The 19,188-nt window shown below is 39.4% G+C and overlaps 1 protein-coding gene across 1 annotated transcript in view; it reads right to left on the reverse strand.

Moving 5' to 3' along the window:
- Positions 1-211: 211 nt before the first annotated feature.
- Positions 212-19,188, reverse strand: part of GlyS (glycogen [starch] synthase) — a 34,569-nt gene continuing 15,592 nt past the window's right edge. Inside the window, exons 9-26 of the mRNA XM_028323116.1 lie at positions 17,646-17,799; positions 15,349-15,355; positions 14,196-14,330; positions 13,530-13,664; positions 12,811-12,945; positions 12,227-12,388; positions 11,588-11,722; positions 10,891-11,025; positions 10,358-10,492; positions 9,801-9,935; positions 8,950-9,116; positions 6,781-6,895; positions 5,880-5,957; positions 5,065-5,239; positions 3,948-4,077; positions 3,129-3,210; positions 2,404-2,536; positions 212-709 (exon numbers count right to left, since the gene is read on the reverse strand). Of these exons, the coding sequence (XP_028178917.1) occupies positions 615-709; positions 2,404-2,536; positions 3,129-3,210; positions 3,948-4,077; positions 5,065-5,239; positions 5,880-5,957; positions 6,781-6,895; positions 8,950-9,116; positions 9,801-9,935; positions 10,358-10,492; positions 10,891-11,025; positions 11,588-11,722; positions 12,227-12,388; positions 12,811-12,945; positions 13,530-13,664; positions 14,196-14,330; positions 15,349-15,355; positions 17,646-17,799 (2,243 nt within the window). The 3' untranslated portion in view covers positions 212-614. The remainder of the gene's footprint in view (positions 710-2,403; positions 2,537-3,128; positions 3,211-3,947; positions 4,078-5,064; positions 5,240-5,879; positions 5,958-6,780; positions 6,896-8,949; positions 9,117-9,800; positions 9,936-10,357; positions 10,493-10,890; positions 11,026-11,587; positions 11,723-12,226; positions 12,389-12,810; positions 12,946-13,529; positions 13,665-14,195; positions 14,331-15,348; positions 15,356-17,645; positions 17,800-19,188) is intronic.

The raw sequence follows: 19,188 nt of genomic DNA on the forward strand, positions 1-19,188 counted from the left end.
TATACAGAATGCTGGAAAAATATAAATCAAAAAAGTGTTACAAGTAAAAAAAATATACCAACCGAATTGAGAACCTCCTCCTTTTGTTGAAGTTGGTTAAAAATATAAAATTTCACACATTTAATCTCGGATGTAGTCTGTTATGTGATGTAATAATAAACTTCAGCATAATGTTAAAACAAAACGAAAGAAATAAAATTATTTCTTCTTCTTCTCCTCTATGGCTATAGTGTTTCCACGTTTGCCAAAAACAATTTTATTTCTTACAAACAGCTTCAAAAATATCTAGAGTACAAGACAGATCTGTCACAATGACAGCTGCCATTCTATTATTTGTGATACTCGTGCCAAATCGTTTGGGACAAAATACAAGGTATGTTCAAAGATAACATTTACATTTTATGGTTTTTAAAGTTTTCATAACAACTCCTCAATGATTTCTAACAAAACATTATTTAAGGAATAATCATAGACAACTTACAGGTTTATAGTTTATGGTTTTTTATAACAACTCCTTATTCACACTTCAATTTGTAAATCGTGCCAGCTTTCTCCAAAAAAACCTATAAAGGATGTTCATAGATAAAGACAACGTACCGGTATAGTCTATGGTTTTAGTCAGCGATCCTCAATTCGGCGAGTTCCTTCTCCTCATCAACTTCGTCTTCGTCATCCGAGCCGTGGACTGACGCTGCCGGTGTGGTCGCTCCTGTTGAGCGAAATGAATATTATAATACATCATCAGTGGCTTAATTCACATATTTTGACACAGTCAAAATCTCGTTGACTTTTAGAAGTCGTCCTATTGAAAAACAGTCTTAAATCCGTATTTACGTGTCATTTCGATAGAACAATTACTCGATAGGATCGCAACTCAGCGATTTGTCATTTGACGTATAATTGAACCAAACTTCAAAATAGGTTAATACTGCGGAGGCAACGATTGAATACGAAATCGAAACAAAATCGGGCGATTAACACGTGAATACGAAAAGTGACTCTAGCGATAAAATCGCTTGCAGGTCCTTTTGTTACGTGAATACGGCTATAGGTCATTTAGTCTCCACTGCAGGAGCACGACCCTCTAATTGACCAGAGGCAAGAGGATTTGTCCTACACTCCCCACGCTGGCCAGACGGGTTGGGGAGGCCTGATGTTCGCATATTTGTCCCTTAGTCGCCTCTTACGACATCCACGGGAAGAGTGGGTCTTATGTGACGGAGTTACACGGCTGACATTTATATTACATACTTATGCTGATATCATTTTGTCTTCTTTTGACGTAGTCTGGTAAATCTAACGCTACAAAATCGAATCTAAATGAAGTGCAAATTAATCACTTTAAACTACATCTTTTATTTTCTACACTCATTTATATTAATAACAACTTATTGAACTTACAGTGCTAGTGGAACAAAAAAGAAAAACTTTTAAAAAAAATCAGTGGTCGCTAAGTGACAAAAAAATACACGGTTGTTAATAAATAAGTCACAAAATAACCATAACCTAAAATGATACTTTATACGGATCAAAAAACACTAAACTAAAAAAGGTACGAAAAAACCCTAAACCAAAAAAAAACAGTGTCACTCAAAAAAAAAAACAAAAAAAGTGCGACAAAACAAAAACAGAACCTATTCATCCTTCTCATTTTCAACACAATCGTTCAACTTTGCGATCAATTGGTCGATTTGTTCGGCGACCGCTTCGTTCAGCGGCTCGAGAAAATCGCTCGGCGTTCGGTAATTCTCGCCCTCCGATTCGGTAAACGTCGGTTTCTCGAAAGAGACATCCGCTTCCGTCTCGTTCTCATCGTCGTCTATGTCAAGTATTTCGAGGGACTTTTGCACGTTGATCATGTTTTTGCGTTGCACGTCTACTATATGCTCTTCTATGGTTTGGACCTGCTCATCTTTCGTCTCTTTCGGTATCTCCTTGATGAATGAGGTGGATATACGCATCGGGTGGTCGTGGCGACGCACTATTTGGAAAAATATTCCTAGTTTATTGATATAAATTACTAATATTTCTAATAACACCTAAAAAACACTAATTTTGGGCAACTTTAGCAATATTGCCAGCAACTTAAAGGATATTCCAAAATCTTCCTCGAAATTAATTTCCTATGGTAATATTCCCAATATTGGGTAAATTAAGCAACATTGATTCTACTACTCAAATACAACTACTTGTCCTACAAGACCAATATGAAATGAGTAGTATAATGAACCCCTTTTTTATCAAGTAAAAAAATTACATCCTGTATATACAGTATTTCCGCCGTCTCAACCAAACCAACCGTGCGATGTGGAAGTCATTGAGGGAGGCCTATGTTCAGCAGTGGACGTCCTGTGGCTGAAATGATGATGATGAACCAAACTAAATACGACAAAAACTACTTACTAGAGTGCGTAGGGCTTGGCGGCTCAGATATGGGCCGGGGGTAGTTGAATCTCTTGCCCAGTTGTATGTCCATATGGTCTACGTAGTCTGGGTATACTATCTTCAACGCTTGCGCTCTGGCTTGCCTGTAGTACTGTAATACATAAAGTTATATAAATAAATAGAATATAATAATATATAAATAAATATTCTTGGAAATTGTACACAGCGCCATCTAAAGCCCGGTCTGTGAGCACGTAGAATTTTGTCCCCAAGCTACCCATCCTTATCGCGCGTAATTATATTGCTGTCGCGACTGTGCGAAGGGCGCCCGCTGAGTGTGCGAGCGCGACAGCAATATAATTACGCGCGAGCGATTAGGATGGGTAGCTTGGGGTCATTGGACGAAATTCTACGTGCGCGCAGACCAGACTATAGTCACAAATTAAGCGTAGCTTTTATAGGTCGCGCAGCAAGAGTTAAAGTGATCACGGGACTATTCCCACCTCTCGTTCCCACCGCTGCAACTCCTGTGTAGCCAGGATCTACAGCTTGACCGCCAATAACCCAACCAGTGAAGGTCAAGTTTGTCCCGGGGGAAAGTTAAACTGTCATTGGACCCGCAACGAACTTAATCAGAAGAACATAGGAGGAGTTCGAAGTTAAAGCATATTAATTGCTTCCTTTGGGGTTAGATGGCGCTGTGTGAGATTTTCCAAAGATATTTATTGTTATAATGTACTTACAATCCCAAGATTCCTCCAGTCCATGAGGTCTGACAACCTCTCGGTTCTGTTTCTTTGAATAATACGCTGCCTTCTCGTTAACCTGAAAGAAATACGAGTTACAAGATTTAGTGCTTACTCAGTGAGTGCCTGAGGTATGGGAGCGACGCGGGAATGTGTTTTTGTAACGTCAAATGTCAGCGAGACTTCAGACGTGCTCTAGATTATATGCTCTGTTACGTCATACGTCAAGTTGGAATCCCCAAGGAAAACGCAAACGTGGTCGACCCAGGCAAACTTGGCGGCGCACTGTAGCGGACGAGGCGAAGAAGATCGGCAAGACGATCGGAGCGAGATCAAGCGAGAAGCTCAAGACCGAACGAGATGGAGGACTGTTGTGGACGCCCTCTGCCCCATCTAGGGGACATAGGACCATAAGTCACGTCATACGTCACCTCTCCCGTATAGTCAGCTTCAAATAGTTCGTGACACCCAAAGTGACCAAAAAGTTGACAATACAACCTTATTCCAATGAGGGCTATCGTTTTAGCGCTCACCAGTTAGCGCCACTGTAGAGTAAGGTCCTGTCACTTGCTAGTAGCGAAGACAGTGGCACCAACTGGTGAGCGCTAAAGTGGTAGGAGGACTATCGCATTTGCACTCATCAAGATGGCGCCACTATAGAGTAAGGTCCTGTCATTCGCCAGGGGTGCCAACTGTTAAGTATAAAAACGATAGCCCTCATTGTAACAAAGACGTGTTGCGAACTTTTGCCTACTTTGGGTATCACGATCTATTTGAAGCTGACTGTACATCATAATACCCATTTAGTCCACTTACTTGGTAAAATCGAACATATACTGGGCCAGTTGTTGAACAGAGCCCTCCAACGATATGTAACGGCGGTCCACCACGTATATACCGTAAGACATGGGATCCGCTATGTGTTCCTGCATGAAGCAGCCGAAACCTGGAAACAAACGTAGCTATAAAGTAAATAGAATTTTAGTGGGGAAATGAAGCATCATGTTTTTCAATTAAGCATAGAATTTAAGAATCTTCCCCTTTCACTCGTAATAAGTTTTTTTTCCACAATAACTTTTAACTACGCTTTTCATTTTAAGGGCTGGGTATTGAGTATTAAATTCTGATGACTGGCAACTGATTAATAAATTCTGATTGCTGAGTATTGAGTACAGAGTATTGAATAGTGAATACTGAGTATTCAACACAGAGTATTGAATAGTGAGTATATTGAGTATTCAGTACAGAGTATTGAATACTGATTAGTGGGTATTTAGTAGGATATAGTATCAAATACTGAGTATTGAGAATTGAATACTGACTACAGAGTATTAAATACTGATTAGTGAGTATTGAGTACAGAGTATTAAGCACTGATTAATGAGTATTGAGTACAGAGCATTGAATACTGATTAGTGAGTATTGAGTACAGTGCATTAAATACTGAATAGTGAGTATTGAGTACAGAGTATTTAATACTGATTAGCGAGTATTGAATAATGATTAGTGAGTATTGAATACTGAATATTGAATACTCATTATCGAGTATTGAATACTGATTAGTGAGTATTAGTGAGTATTGAATACTGAATAGTGAATATTGAGTACAAAGTATTGAATACCAAATAGTGAGTATTGAGTACAGAGTATTGAATACTGATTAGCGAGTATTGAATATTGATTAGCGAGTATTGAATATTAATTAGTGAGTATTGAATACTGATTAGGGAGTATTGAGTACAAAGTATTGAATACTGATTAGCGAGTATTGAATATTGATTAGCGAGTATTGAATATTAATTAGTGAATATTGAATACTGATTAGGGAGTATTGAGTACAAAGTATTGAATACTGATTACTGAGTATTGAGAACAGAGAGAGCACAGAGTACACAATACATAGTACGGATTACAGATTACAGAGAGCACCCACCCGATAAGTTAGTGGTAACACTAGGTATTCCCATGACCGTGCATTCTGCGGGCGTGTAGCCCCATGGCTCGTAGTACGAAGGGAAGACTCCAAGATGGCAGCCGCGGACGAACTCCTCGTAGTCCAGCCCGAAGAGCGGGTTGGTGGAGGTTAGGAACTCGGGGTGGAAGATTACCTGGGAAGTGAACGCATAATTTACAAACACAACAAATTTACAGAGTACCAGAGCGACGATGTAACGTCACCGTCACCAAATGCGCAGTTAACTCGGCTATACTAGAAAATGCTACTCCGACAAACGTTACTTCGACATTACGGTACTCCGACACTACTGAATATCGACATGACTTTACTTCGACACGACACTACTTAGAAAAAGGCGAATATCCTTTCGAAGTAACGTAATGTCGAAGTAACGTTTGTCGTTAGTTTACTTAGGTAGCCAGTTAACTCAACATTGAGGGTTTTCGCGAATGAAAGATCCGCTAGATGGCGGGACGTGAATGTGGGGTCTGACTGCGTGATTGGTGGATTTTAACATATCTGTCAATGTCATGTGAAAAATAACCAATCGTGCAGCATTTGGACCTCGCGTCTACGTATTGCCATCTGGCGAATTTTTCATTCGCGAAAACCCTCATTGGCTCAATAAAAACATACTGACATTATGTTCTGTAAATACATTAATGATAGTGAGTTCTGTTCTGTCAAGCCTACGTCCAGCAGTGGACTTCTACAAGCCAGTGCCTCCGTCTTCGTTGGAAGCTGATGAAATGATGATAAATAAGTAACGCACACAGCTACTAAACACATACCTTCACATTATCGTTAACTGTGTTGAATAGTTGGCATCTTCTGACGCCATTCAATACTGGGTCGCTCCAATCGTCCACCTAAAAACAAATAAAACATTGGTGAGCAGATGACCACCGGATGGAAGACGTAGCGTGGGCAGGCCTCCTACTAGGTGGACCGACGATCTGCGGAAGGCCGCGAGAAGAGCCTGGATGCGGGCAGCGCAGGACCGCTCATTGTGGAAAACCTTGGGGGAGGCCTTTGTCCAGCAGTAGACTTTGGTTAAAACGATCAACCGTGTAGTGCCGGCAGAGTAGAATAGAAACACCCCCACTCTTACTGTGGATGTCGTAAGTAATACTAGCATAGTACCACCCCCAGTTGTTCCGTGGATATTGTCAAAGGCGACTAAGTGAACTGCTTAAGTGAAGCAGCAAATCGAACGCACAGCGTTGAATGAGATCTGTGATTGGTTCGTGTGTCACCTGTGCGTCCACGCGCACTGTGAGACCTCATAGTAATGTTTGTGAATTCAGACTAAATGACCTGATGATGATACTGGTCCGCACTTACAATGTTGTTGTCCTGTTATTGAATAGGCTAGTTTCCTAAAAAAATTTTTTTAGTCCGTAATGTTTAATATCAAAAAATATTGGACACATATATTTTTATTTGTCAATCTAACAAATAATTACATAGTTATGGTGCGTTGAAGTTCCGCACGACCACACAACGTGCGCCACTTTTATGCACGCATTGACGTCACGGGCCTCTTCTTATGAACTTTGGCGCGCTTTATCTCTTTCAATTTTCATTAGTTTGAAAAAGTGAAAAATACGTGTAGAGTATTTTTTGATAAGTTAACTGACGGACTAATTAAAACTCTTGCTTTTTGACCCAGGAAACATCCCCATTACTTACAATGTTATGCGTGGTGACCGGCGGCAACCCATCTCTTTGTAGCGCGTAGATACAACGCTTGAGGCGGACTGTATCGTCCTTGTGGAGTAAGTCTGAAGCCTCGGGCAAGTGGCCTCTGTGGAGACAAATGGCTATTAGTAGATTCTAGTGGCTTTTTTAACACTTCTATAGTCTGGTCTGCGAGCATGTAAAATTTTGTCCAATCACCCCAAGCTACCCATCCTTATCGCTCGCGCATAACGAGGGCTATCGTTTTTATACTTAACAGTTGGCACCCCTGGCGATTGACAGGACCTTACTCTACAGTGGCGCCATCTTGATGAGTGCAAATGCGATAGTCCTCCTACCACTTTAGCGCTCACCAGTTGGTGCCACTGTCTTCGCTACTAGCAAGTGACAGGACCTTACTCTACAGTGGCGCTAACTGGTGAGCGCTAAAACGATAGCCCTCATTATGTTGCTGTCGCGCTCGCACACTCACTGCGCGCGCCCGTCGCACAGTCGCGACAGCAACATAATTAATTACGCGCGAGCGATAAGGATGGGTAGCTTGGGGTCATTGGGCAGAAAATTCTACGTGCTCCCGGACCAGACTATAGTAGATTCTAGTAGTTTTTTAACACTTCCAGTAGTTTTTTGGTAGGTTTTTATTTAATTGTAATATTTAAGTGCTATTTCTGTCCTTTTCCGTATACCTTATTTGTCCTTAACTAAGTGATGTTCATCGTAATACATTTTTCTTTCTTTGTTTGTTTTAGAACACCCATTTTGACATCGCGGTTTTTGGTAGGTGTCAATAGTCGTTTTGGTGGTTTATTGAGGCATCAATTTAAAGCATGATAGATTTGGTAGTTTTTTGAAACAGTCATTTTCGACGAGATAGTTTTTGGTAGGATTCAATAGTAGTTTTGGTGGTTTTTTGGGGCATCAATGTAAAGCATGCTAGTTTTGGTGGTTTTTTTGGCAGATTGTGGTAGTTTTTTGGAACCGCCATTTTTGATGTAGTAGTTTTTGGTGTATTTTAGTAGTTTTTAGCAATTTTGGTAGTTTTTGCGACAATCCTTTTTGACGTGGTAGTTTTTGGTAGTTTCTTACCTCAAGCAGATATCATACATCCTCGCACGGACCTTCTGCTGTATGTCGTGTATGGTGTCCCTAAGCGACTTGGTGACCGCGTGGCCTCTCAGACTCTCCACGTTGAAGTTGTTCGTCTTGGCGGGGAAGATCAGGAACGCTACCACTGTCATCTCATTTGGTAGATTCTAGTAGTTTTTGGTAGAAGTTGCTCGCTGTTTAGGAGTTTTTGGAACACCCATTTTGACATCGCGGTTTTTTGTAGGTTTCAATAGTAGTTTTGGTGGTTTTTTGGGGAATCAATTTTCAGCATGGTAGTTTTTTTAAAGTCATTTTCGACATGTTAGTTTTTGGTAGGATTCAATAGTAGTTTTAGTGGTTTATCGGGACATCAATTTAAAGCATGGTAGTTTTGGTGGTTTTTTTGGCAGATTGTGGTAGTTTTTTTGGAACCGCCATTTTTGATGTAGTAGTTTTTGGTGGATTTTAGTAGATTTTAGCAATTTTGGTAGTTTTTTGCGACAATCCTTTTTGACGTGGTAGTTTTTGGTAGGTTTTAGTAATTACCTCAGGCAGATGTCACACATCCTCGCGCCGACCTTCTGCTGTATGTCGTGTATGGTGTCCCTAAGCGACTTGGTGACCGCGTGGCCTCTCAGACTCTCCACGTTGAAGTTGTTCGTCTTGGCGGGGAAGATCAGGAACGCTACCACTGTCATCTCATTTGGTAGATTCTAGTAGTTTTTGGTAGAAGTTGCTCGCTTTTTAGGAGTTTTTGGAACACTCATTTTGACATCGTGGTTTTTGGTAGGTTTCAATAGTAGTTTTGGTGGTTTTTTGGGATATCAATTTAAAGCATGGTAGTTTTGGTAGTTTTTTGAAACAGTCATTTTCGACATGTCAGTTTTTGGTAGGATTCAATAGTAGTTTTGGTGGTTTTTTTGGGCACCAATTTTTAGCATGGTAGTTTTTTTGGAACCTCCATTATAGATGCGGTAGTTTTTGGTGGGCTTTAGTAGATTTTTGGCAGATTTTGGTAGTTTTTTGAGACAATCCTTTTAGACGTGGTAGTTTTTGGTAGGTTTTAGTAATTACCTCAGGCAGATGTCATACATCCTCGCGCCGACCTTCTGCTGTATGTCGTGTATGGTGTCCCTAAGCGACTTGGTGACCGCGTGGCCTCTCAGACTCTCCACGTTGAAGTTGTTCGTCTTGGCGGGGAAGATCAGGAACGCTACCACTGTCATCTCATTTGGTAGATTCTAGTAGTTTTTGGTAGACGTTGCTCGCTTTTTGGGAGTTTTTGGAACACCAATGACATCGCGGTTTTTAGTAGGTTTCAATAGTAGTTTTGGTAGTTTTTTGGCAGATTGTGGTAGTTTTTTTGGAACCGCCATTTTTGATGTAGTAGTTTTTGGTGTATTTTAGTAGTTTTTAGCAATTTTGGTAGTTTTTTGCGACAATCCTTTTTGACGTGGTAGTTTTTGGTAGGTTTTAGTAACTTCCTGTAGTAGTTTTGATAGTTTTTTACCTCAGGCAGATATCATACATGGTAGTTTTGGTAGTTTTTTGCGACAATCCTTTTTGGTAGTTTTTTGGTTCATCAATTTTAAGAATGGTAGTTTTGGTAGTTTTTGAAACACCCATTTTGATATAGTGGTTTTTGGTAGGTTTCAACAGTAGTTTTGGTGGTTTTTTGGGGCATCATTTTTTAGCATGGTAGTTTTGGTGGTTTTTTTTGGCAGATTGTGGTAGTTTTTTTGGAACCGCCATTTTTGATGTGTTAGTTTTGGTGGTTTATTGGAGCATCAATTTAAAGCATGGTAGTTTTGGTAGTTTTTTTGGCAGATTGTGGTAGTTTTTTTGGAACCGCCATTTTTGACGTGGTAGTTTTTGGTAGGTTTTAGTAATTACCTCAGGCAGATGTCACACATCCTCGCGCCGACCTTCTGCTGTATGTCGTGTATGGTGTCCCTAAGCGACTTGGTGACCGCGTGGCCTCTCAGACTCTCCACGTTGAAGTTGTTCGTCTTGGCGGGGAAGATCAGGAACGCTACCACTGTCATCTCATTTGGTAGATTCTAGTAGTTTTTGGTAGAAGATGGTCGCTTTTTAGGAGTTTTTGGAACACCCATTTTGACATGTAGGTTTCATTAGTAGTTTTGGTGGTTTTTTGGGGCATCAATTTAGATTTGATAGTTTTTTGGTAGATTGTGGTAGTTTTTTTGGAACAGCCATTTTTTATGTAGTAGTTTTGGTGGTTTTTTGGGGCATCAATTTAAAGCATGGTAGTTTTGGTAGTTTTTTGCAGCAATTCTTTTTGACGTGGTAGTTTTTGGTAGGTTTTAGTAATTTCCTGTAGTAGTTTTGATAGTTTCTTACCTCAGGCAGATATCATACATGGTAGTTTTGGTAGTTTTTTGCGACAATCCTTTTTGACGTGGTAGTTTTTGGTAGGTTTTAGTAATTACCTCAGGCAGATGTCACACATCCTCGCGCCGACCTTCTGCTGTATGTCGTGTATGGTGTCCCTAAGCGACTTGGTGACCGCGTGGCCTCTCAGACTCTCCACGTTGAAGTTGTTCGTCTTGGCGGGGAAGATCAGGAACGCTACCACTGTCATCTCATTTGGTAGATTCTAGTAGTTTTTGGTAGAAGTTGCTCGCTTTTTAGGAGTTTTTGGAACACCAATGACATCGTGGTTTTTGGTAGGTTTCAACAGTAGTTTTGGTGGTTTTTTGGGGAATCAATTTTCAGCATGGTAGTTTTGGTAGTTTTTTGGAACAGTCATCTTTGATATGGTAGTTTTTGGTAGGATTCAATAGTAGTTTTAGTAGTTTACTGGGGCATCAATTTTTAGCATGGTAGTTTTGGTAGTTTTTTGGAACATCCATTATAGATGTGGTAGTTTTTGGTGGGCTTTAGTAGATTTTTGGGAGATTTTGGTAGTTTTTTGAGACAATCCTTTTTGACGTGGTAGTTTTTGGTAGGTTTTAGTAATTACCTCAGGCAGATGTCACACATCCTCGCGCCGACCTTCTGCTGTATGTCGTGTATGGTGTCCCTAAGCGACTTGGTGACCGCGTGGCCTCTCAGACTCTCCACGTTGAAGTTGTTCGTCTTGGCGGGGAAGATCAGGAACGCTACCACTGTCATCTCATTTGGTAGATTCTAGTAGTTTTTGGTAGAAGTTGCTCGCTTTTTAGGAGTTTTTGGAACACCCATTTTGACATGTAAGTTTCAATAGTAGTTTTGGTGGTTTTTTGGGGCATCAATTTAAAGCATGGTAGTTTTGGTGGTTTTTTTGGCAGATTGTGGTAGTTTTTTTGGAACCGCCATTTTTGATGTAGTACTTTTTGGTGGAGTTTTAGTAGTTTTTAGCAATTTTGGTAGTTTTTTGCGACAATCCTTTTTGGTAGTTTTTTGGTTCGTCAATTTTTAGAATGGTAGTTTTGGTAGTTTTTTGGAAAAGTCATTTTCGATATGGTAGTTTTTGGTAGGATTCAATAGTAGTTTTAGTGGTTTACTGGGTCATCAATTTAAAGCATGGTTGTTTTGGTAGTTTTTTGGTAGTTTTTTTGGAACATCCATTATAGATGCGGAAGTTTTTGGTGGGCTTTAGTAGATATTTGGCAGATTTTGGTAGTTTTTTGAGACAATCCTTTTTGACGTAGTAGTTTTTGGTAGGTTTTAGTAATTACCTCAGGCAGATGTCACACATCCTCGCGCCGACCTTCTGCTGTATGTCGTGTATGGTGTCCCTAAGCGACTTGGTGACCGCGTGGCCTCTCAGACTCTCCACGTTGAAGTTGTTCGTCTTGGCGGGGAAGATCAGGAACGCTACCACTGTCATCTCATTTGGTAGATTCTAGTAGTTTTTGGTAGAAGTTGATCACTTTTTAGGAGTTTTTGGAACACCCATTTTGACATGTAAGTTTCAATAGTAGTTTTGGTGGTTTTTGGGGCATCAATTTAAAGCATGGTAGTTTTGGTAGTTTTTTGAAAAAATCATTTTCGATATGGTAGTTTTTGGTAGGATTCAATAGTAGTTTTGGTGGTTTATTGGAGCATCAATTTAAAGCATGGTAGTTTTGGTAGTTTTTTGGCAGACTGGTTGTTTTTTGGAACAGCCATTTTAGATGTAGTAGTTTTGGTGGTTTATTGGGGCATCAATTTAAAGCATGGTAGTTTTTTGGCAGACTTTAGTTGGAACAGCCATTTTAGATGCGGTAGTTTTTAGTGGATTTTAGTACTTTTTTAGCAATTTTGGTAGTTTTTTGTGACAACCCCATTTGACGTGGTAGTTTTCGGTAGGTTTTAGTAATTTCCTGTAGTAGTTTTGATAGTTTCTTACCTCAGGCAGATATCATACATGGTAGTTTTGGTAGTTTTTTGCGACAATATGCTGTATGTCGTGTATGGTGTCCCTAAGCGACTTGGTGACCGCGTGGCCTCTCAGACTCTCCACGTTGAAGTTGTTCGTCTTGGCGGGGAAGATCAGGAACGCTACCACTGTCATCTCATTTGGTAGATTCTAGTAGTTTTTGGTACAAGTTGCTCGCTTTTTAGGAGTTTTTGGAACACCCATTTTGACATGTAAGTTTCAATAGTAGTGTTGGTGGTTTTTTGGGGCATCAATTTGTAGCATAGTAGTTTTGGTAGTTTTTTGGTAGTTTTTGGTTGTTTTTAGGAACATCAATTTTAAATGTGGTAGTTTTTAGTGGGCTTTAGTAGATATTTGACAGATTTTGGTAGTTTTTTGCGACAATCCTTTTTGACGTGGTAGTTTATGGTAGGTTTTAGTAATTTCCTGTAGTAGTTTTGGCAGTTTCTTACCTCAGGCAGATATCACACATGGTAGTTTTGGTAGTTTTTTGCGACAATCATTTTGACGTGGTAGTTTTTGGTAGGTTTTAGTAATTACCTCAGGCAGATGTCACACATCCTCGCGCCGACCTTCTGCTGTATGTCGTGTATGGTGTCCCTAAGCGACTTGGTGACCGCGTGGCCTCTCAGACTCTCCACGTTGAAGTTGTTCGTCTTGGCGGGGAAGATCAGGAACGCTACCACTGTCATCTCATTTGGTAGATTCTAGTAGTTTTTGGTAGAAGTTGCTCGCTTTTTAGGAGTTTTTGGAACACCCATTTTGACATGTAAGTTTCAATAGTAGTTTTGGTGGTTTTTTGGGGCATCAATTTAAAGCATGGTAGTTTTGGTGGGTTTTTTGGCAGATTGTAGTAGTTTTTTTGGAACAGCCATTTTTTATGTAGTAGTTTTGGTGGTTTATTAGGGTATTTTTGGTAGTTTTTTGGCAGACTGGTTGTTTTTTGGAACAGCCATTTTTGATGTAGTAGTTTTGGTAGTTTATTGGGGCATCAATTTAAAGCATGGTAGTTTTGGTAGTTTTTTGGCAGACTGGTTGTTTTTTGAAACATCCATTATAGATGTAGTAGTTTTTGGTGTATTTTAGTAGTTTTTAGCAATTTTGGTAGTTTATTGTGACAATCCTTTTTGACGTGGTAGTTTTTGGTAGGTTTTAGTAATTTCCTGTAGTAGCCTGAGCAGATATCATGCATGGTAGTTTTATACTTTTTTGCGACAATCATTTTGACGTGGTAGTTTTTGGTAGGTTTTAGTAATTACCTCAGGCAGATGTCACACATCCTCGCGCCGACCTTCTGCTGTATGTCGTGTATGGTGTCCCTAAGCGACTTGGTGACCGCGTGGCCTCTCAGACTCTCCACGTTGAAGTTGTTCGTCTTGGCGGGGAAGATCAGGAACGCTACCACTGTCATCTCATTTGGTAGATTCTAGTAGTTTTTGGTACAAGTTGGTCGCTTTTTAGGAGTTTTTGGAACACCAATGACATCGTGGTTTTTGGTAGGTGTCAATAGTAGTTTTGGTGGTTTTTTGGGGCATCAATTTAAAGCATGGTAGTTTTGGTAATTTTTTGATAGACTTTGGTTGTTTTTTGGAACAGCCATTTTTGATGTAGTAGTTTTGGTGGTTTACTGGGGCATCAATTTAAACCATGGTAGTTTTGGTGGTTTTTTTGACAGATTGTGGTAGTTTTTTTGGAACCGCCATTTTTGATGTAGTAGTTTATGGTGTATTTTAGTAGTTTTTTAGCAATTTTGGTAGTTTTTTGCGACAATCCTTTTTGACGTGGTAGTTTTTGGTAGGTTTTAGTTTTTCCTGTAGTAGTTTTGATAGTTTCTTACCTCAGGCAGATATCATACAAGGTAGTTTTGGTAGTTTTTTGCGACAATAATTTTTACGTAGTAGTTTTTGGTAGGTTTTAGTAATTACCTCAGGCAGATGTCACACATCCTCGCGCCGACCTTCTGCTGTATGTCGTGTATGGTGTCCCTAAGCGACTTGGTGACCGCGTGGCCTCTCAGACTCTCCACGTTGAAGTTGTTCGTCTTGGCGGGGAAGATCAGGAACGCTACCACTGTCATCTCCGAGCCGGATGACTGAAATACAAAAACATCATCATCATTAGTTGTACTTCCATTGTGAGTCGGGTAAAATGTAGATTCTTTAAGTCTGGTAAATGTCAATGATGTAAAATTCGATTAAAATGTATGTCAATATTGTAAAAGGCTGGTAAAAAGTTTGTCAATGATATAAAATTCGGTTGAAAAGTATGTCAATATTGTAAAAGGCTGGTAAAAAGTATGTCAAAATGTAAAATTCGGTTAAAAAGTATGTCAATATTGTAAAAGGCTGGTAATAACTTTTAAAAAAAATAAAACCGACTTCAAATGCGTGAACNTATTATTATTCTGTGGTAATAGTAGGTGTGTTACTGTAGACATTGATCTACTTATCTAATAAGTGTGCTTGACGCCTAAATGGCAATGCCAGGTTTTGTATGGAAGGTGGCGTCTTTTTTTTTTCGCGCGGCCATCGACCATACTTTGTTTTTTGATTACAAAATAGTGTAATAAACCAAACTTACTATGGCATGTATACCTCTAAACTCAGTCTGAACTGAGTTACGAGCATTAGAAGTTTGAATTTGAATTTGAATGATTTTCATACTAGATTTGCTTTTTGCGCGCAAGTTTTGTAAGAAATTGTAACAAAATATTGCGCTATTTTTTTTATTGCGCTGATTCCGCTGCATACTGATGTCTGGATCCTTTAATGGATGGTATTGTTTGTTTACACATACAATGTCATTATTTTGTTGCAATTTCTTATAAAACTTGCGCGCAAACAGCAAATCTAGTATGAAAATCATCAAACTTCTGATGCTCGTAACTCAGTTCAGACTGAGTTTAGAGGTATACATGTCATAGTAAGTTTGGTTTATTACACTATTTTGTAATCAAAAAACAAGGTTTGGTCGATGGCCGCGCGAAAAAAAGAAGACGCCAATTTCCGGCATTGTCTTTTATTAATCGACATGCCAAATAAGTCTAGTTCAGTGCTGTACTCATTATACAATTTACAGAGTCTAGATATTGGGGAGTAGGATCCAGATACCGTTTTTCTGAAGGGCGGACACAGGATTTTGATTGGATATCTAGGATATTTGTAGGGAACTTTGTAGGGATTATGTTGCTGTCACACAGCTGTACTGCGGGCGCCCGTCGCACAGTCGCGACAGCAATTTATTTACGCGCGAGCGATAAGGATGGGTAGCTTGGGGTCATTGGACAAAATTCTACGTGCTCGCAGACCAGACTATAGTAACCAACTAACACCCGTATTCACAAACATTACTATGAGGTCTCACAGTGCGCGTGGACGCACAGAGTATCAAAAACGTATTCATAAACAAAACTTGAGTGGCGGAGTGACACACACGAACCAATCACAGAGGTCTTTCAACGCTGTGCGTTCGATTTAGCATAGCGTTTCTGCTTCACTTAAGCAATCATCGTTTGTGAATACGGGTGTAAGTAAGACTTTTGCAATGGGCAGTCTTTGTCACTGTTATTTTTGGCAGATTTTATGAAAATACTAGCTGTGCCCGCGACTTCGTCCGCGTGGAATAATGACTTTGGGTAGGCACTTTTAATAATTTAGTCTAATTATTTTACAAATAGCTTTTGCCCGCGACTTCGTCGGTGGAGAAGTCGAAAACGTTCTCATACGATTATTTTTAAATGTTTTAACGTTATTATCTAAATGTTTGAATACTTTTAAAATATAAAAATCAGTTTAAATAAACATGAAAATATTTTTTTCTTATATTTTATGAATATGCAGCTCGGCCTTTGATCCGGTGAAAGTTACTCGATGGTATTATTTCTTTACAACGAAATCGAAAACTACACCTACCGCAGTATTATTGGTAAACTTTTTTTTATATTTTCTTACGGGTGCTAGAATCACCAAGCTTCCAGCATGCCACTGGCCGTGGGAGAAGGAGCTTTTCCTCAAGACTACTCCCACTACCTCAAGGGCCTCCGCCAAAACTCGCGCAAAAATGAGTTTATGTATACAGCGCAAGCAGGTGCCCGCGGCATGACTTTCATGCATTTACTATGCATTGTTGGGCGAGCGCACGCAGCGGGCAGTACTCCGAGGTTTAGTGGAGGCCCCTAGAGTATGGTAGTCGTTAACATGACGTCATGATTGTAAAAAAATGCACTAATGAGTAATTAATATCAACTTTGAAGCAAATCACCACTAAAATAACTTTCTACCCCTTTTTAACATAGTTAGGGGGTGCATTTCACTAAAATACGAAACACGTCTTCCATTAATTCTGTTATAGAATGCTTATGCAAAATTTTAAGTAGATTGGACGAAGGAATCTCGTTATTTCATACAAACTTTGCCCCTCCTTTTTACCTCCTTAGGGGTAGAATTTTGGAAAATCCTTTCTTATCAGATGCTTACGTCATACAAAGAACACACCGTCCAAGTTTCAGGTCTTTACGATCAGCGGTTTAGGCTGTGCATTGATCCATCAGTAGCGCGCGTAGTACTTGATCATTATTTTGCTGCGATGTGATTTTAAAACTGCGATATCTCCTAAGATATTTATTGAAATCGAATGGTGTAAAGGGCAAGAATGTTTAAAATTAAATACTTGTGGTGAATAATTTATTTATTTGGATAAGGATTAATATCATGTTTATAAAAACACCTTCGCAAATAATGCATTATTTTAAAACAGATTTTTTTTGCATAAAAATGGTTACTATGAGCCAACCTTAAAAGATAGACATATGCTACCGCGGACTTTTTTAAAGAACTTTTAAAGGGGAACAATCCTGTCATACATGATTTTTGCGAAACTTTAACCGTTTACGCAGCGTCAGCTCTCAAAAGGAAAAAAATCACTGATTTGAAATATTCTTGATTGGTGCTCCGCTCCTATTGGTCTTAGCGTGATGATAAATAGCCTAAAGCCTTCAGGAACTAACGGGCTATCCAACACAAAAAGAATTTTTCAAATCGGTCCAGTAGTTCCTGAGATTAGCGCGTTCAACCAAACAAACAAACAAACAAACAAACTCTTCAGCTTTATAATATTAGTATAGATGGTAGCCATTTTAGATAGACTATGGTAGTTTTTGACTATTTTAGCAGACTACTAAGCTTTAAAATGGTAGCTTTCAGTACATTTGGTAGATTTGCCACTTAACAGACTATGGTAGTTATTTGAAACTTTCAGTTCAGATAGTTTTAGTAGCAAATAATAATGCATCTTACTGGTAGTTTTCGGAACACATTAGTAGATTCTGCTATTTATTAAAATTAGGCAAGTTTTTGACTAATTTTAGGATTTTATGGTAGTTTTTGGTAGTAAAAATAGTGCGTCTTACCCGTAAAAGTGTCCTCTAGTGAACTCATTGATCTTTTCTTTGGCCAAAGCGTGCAAATTCTGGAATTCGTGTAGCGCCGAGAACTTCTTAACATTCAGTCCGTTTGGTGTGATTATGTCTGGTTTCCTCTTTAGAAGGTGCTCTGCTTCGTAACCTACGGGTAGTATTACAAAATAGGGATTAGGTATACAGTTTCAAAAGTCATCATCATCAGTAGAGTCACAGGACGTCCACTGCTGAACATAGGCCTCCCCCAATGCTTTCCATAATGGCCGGTTGGTGGCGGCCTGCATCCAGCGCCTTCCTGCTACATTCATGATGTTTTTGCGGCATAAACGGCCGTATCTTTTTTTACGTTAACTTAAGCCCGTTTTTACCATCAATCCCTAATTTTTAAGTGACCCCTAAGTAAACAAAATGTCTATCGTGTTACTATAGGGGTCACTTAAAAATTATGGATTGATGGTGAAAACGGGCGTGAGTTTCTTCCGCCACTTTTCAGCACCAGCCCATATGTTGTCCCGAAGTGGTGGTAGAGCAAGCTATATTTGGAATGTGTATAAGTGCCCTGGACAGAGCCTTCATACTATAATAGTTCCGCGCATTTTTTTACGTCAAATGACTTCAGATATGTAACCGTAAAATTGTGAAAATTCCATCAGTTTATAATATAACGTAGTCAAGTTAGATTATACACTCGACAGCAAATAAATCGAACCACCCGCGACGCGAACTTTAAAGATTTTCTTTTGACACAATAATGGTGCCCCAACAATATTGGTGTTATTTGAAAGCCCAATAAATATCCTTAAAGAAAAACACATTTAATTTCTTAATAAATGATTAACATATACCATAAATGTGACTTGAAAAAAGACCTCACTTTGGGCTCACCTCTGGGATCAATTAGACCAAATTTTATGGTTATAAAACCAAATAATGATCACACGTGTCCTCTTTAACAGATGGATAGCGATTAATCCCAACTTAACAGTTTTATAGCCATAAAAGTTGGCTCAAGCGTAACTATCTATTTTTTGAAGAAGTGACTCTAGATCCTTCTAAAGAAACATTTTTGGGGTAAAAACCTTTCCTATAATGAAATGAAGTTTAGAACTAGGCTTTTGAATGGTACCAATATTGGTGTGAAGTGGGGATGCATACGTTTGAAAGTGCTTGTCGCGGGTGGNAACAGATGGATAGCGATTAATCCCAACTTAACAGTTTTATAGCCATAAAAGTTGGCTCAAGCGTAACTATCTATTTTTTGAAGAAGTGACTCTAGATCCTTCTAAAGAAACATTTTTGGGGTAAAAACCTTTCCTATAATGAAATGAAGTTTAGAACTAGGCTTTTGAATGGTACCAATATTGGTGTGAAGTGGGGATGCATACGTTTGAAAGTGCTTGTCGCAGGTGGTGCGATTTATTTGCTGTCTAGTGTAGTTCGTTTCATCCACTCGGACGCGTCTCAGCAATGTTTGGTCTCGGTCGCGCGGGGTGCGGGGAGTGTGGTCCGAGCAAGCCGTAAGGCATTACTGTAG

Source organism: Ostrinia furnacalis, unplaced genomic scaffold (assembly GCF_004193835.3).
Source record: "Ostrinia furnacalis isolate ACB-3 unplaced genomic scaffold, ASM419383v2 OfSCF0611, whole genome shotgun sequence".
In the NCBI taxonomy this organism is placed as follows: domain Eukaryota; kingdom Metazoa; phylum Arthropoda; class Insecta; order Lepidoptera; family Crambidae; genus Ostrinia; species Ostrinia furnacalis.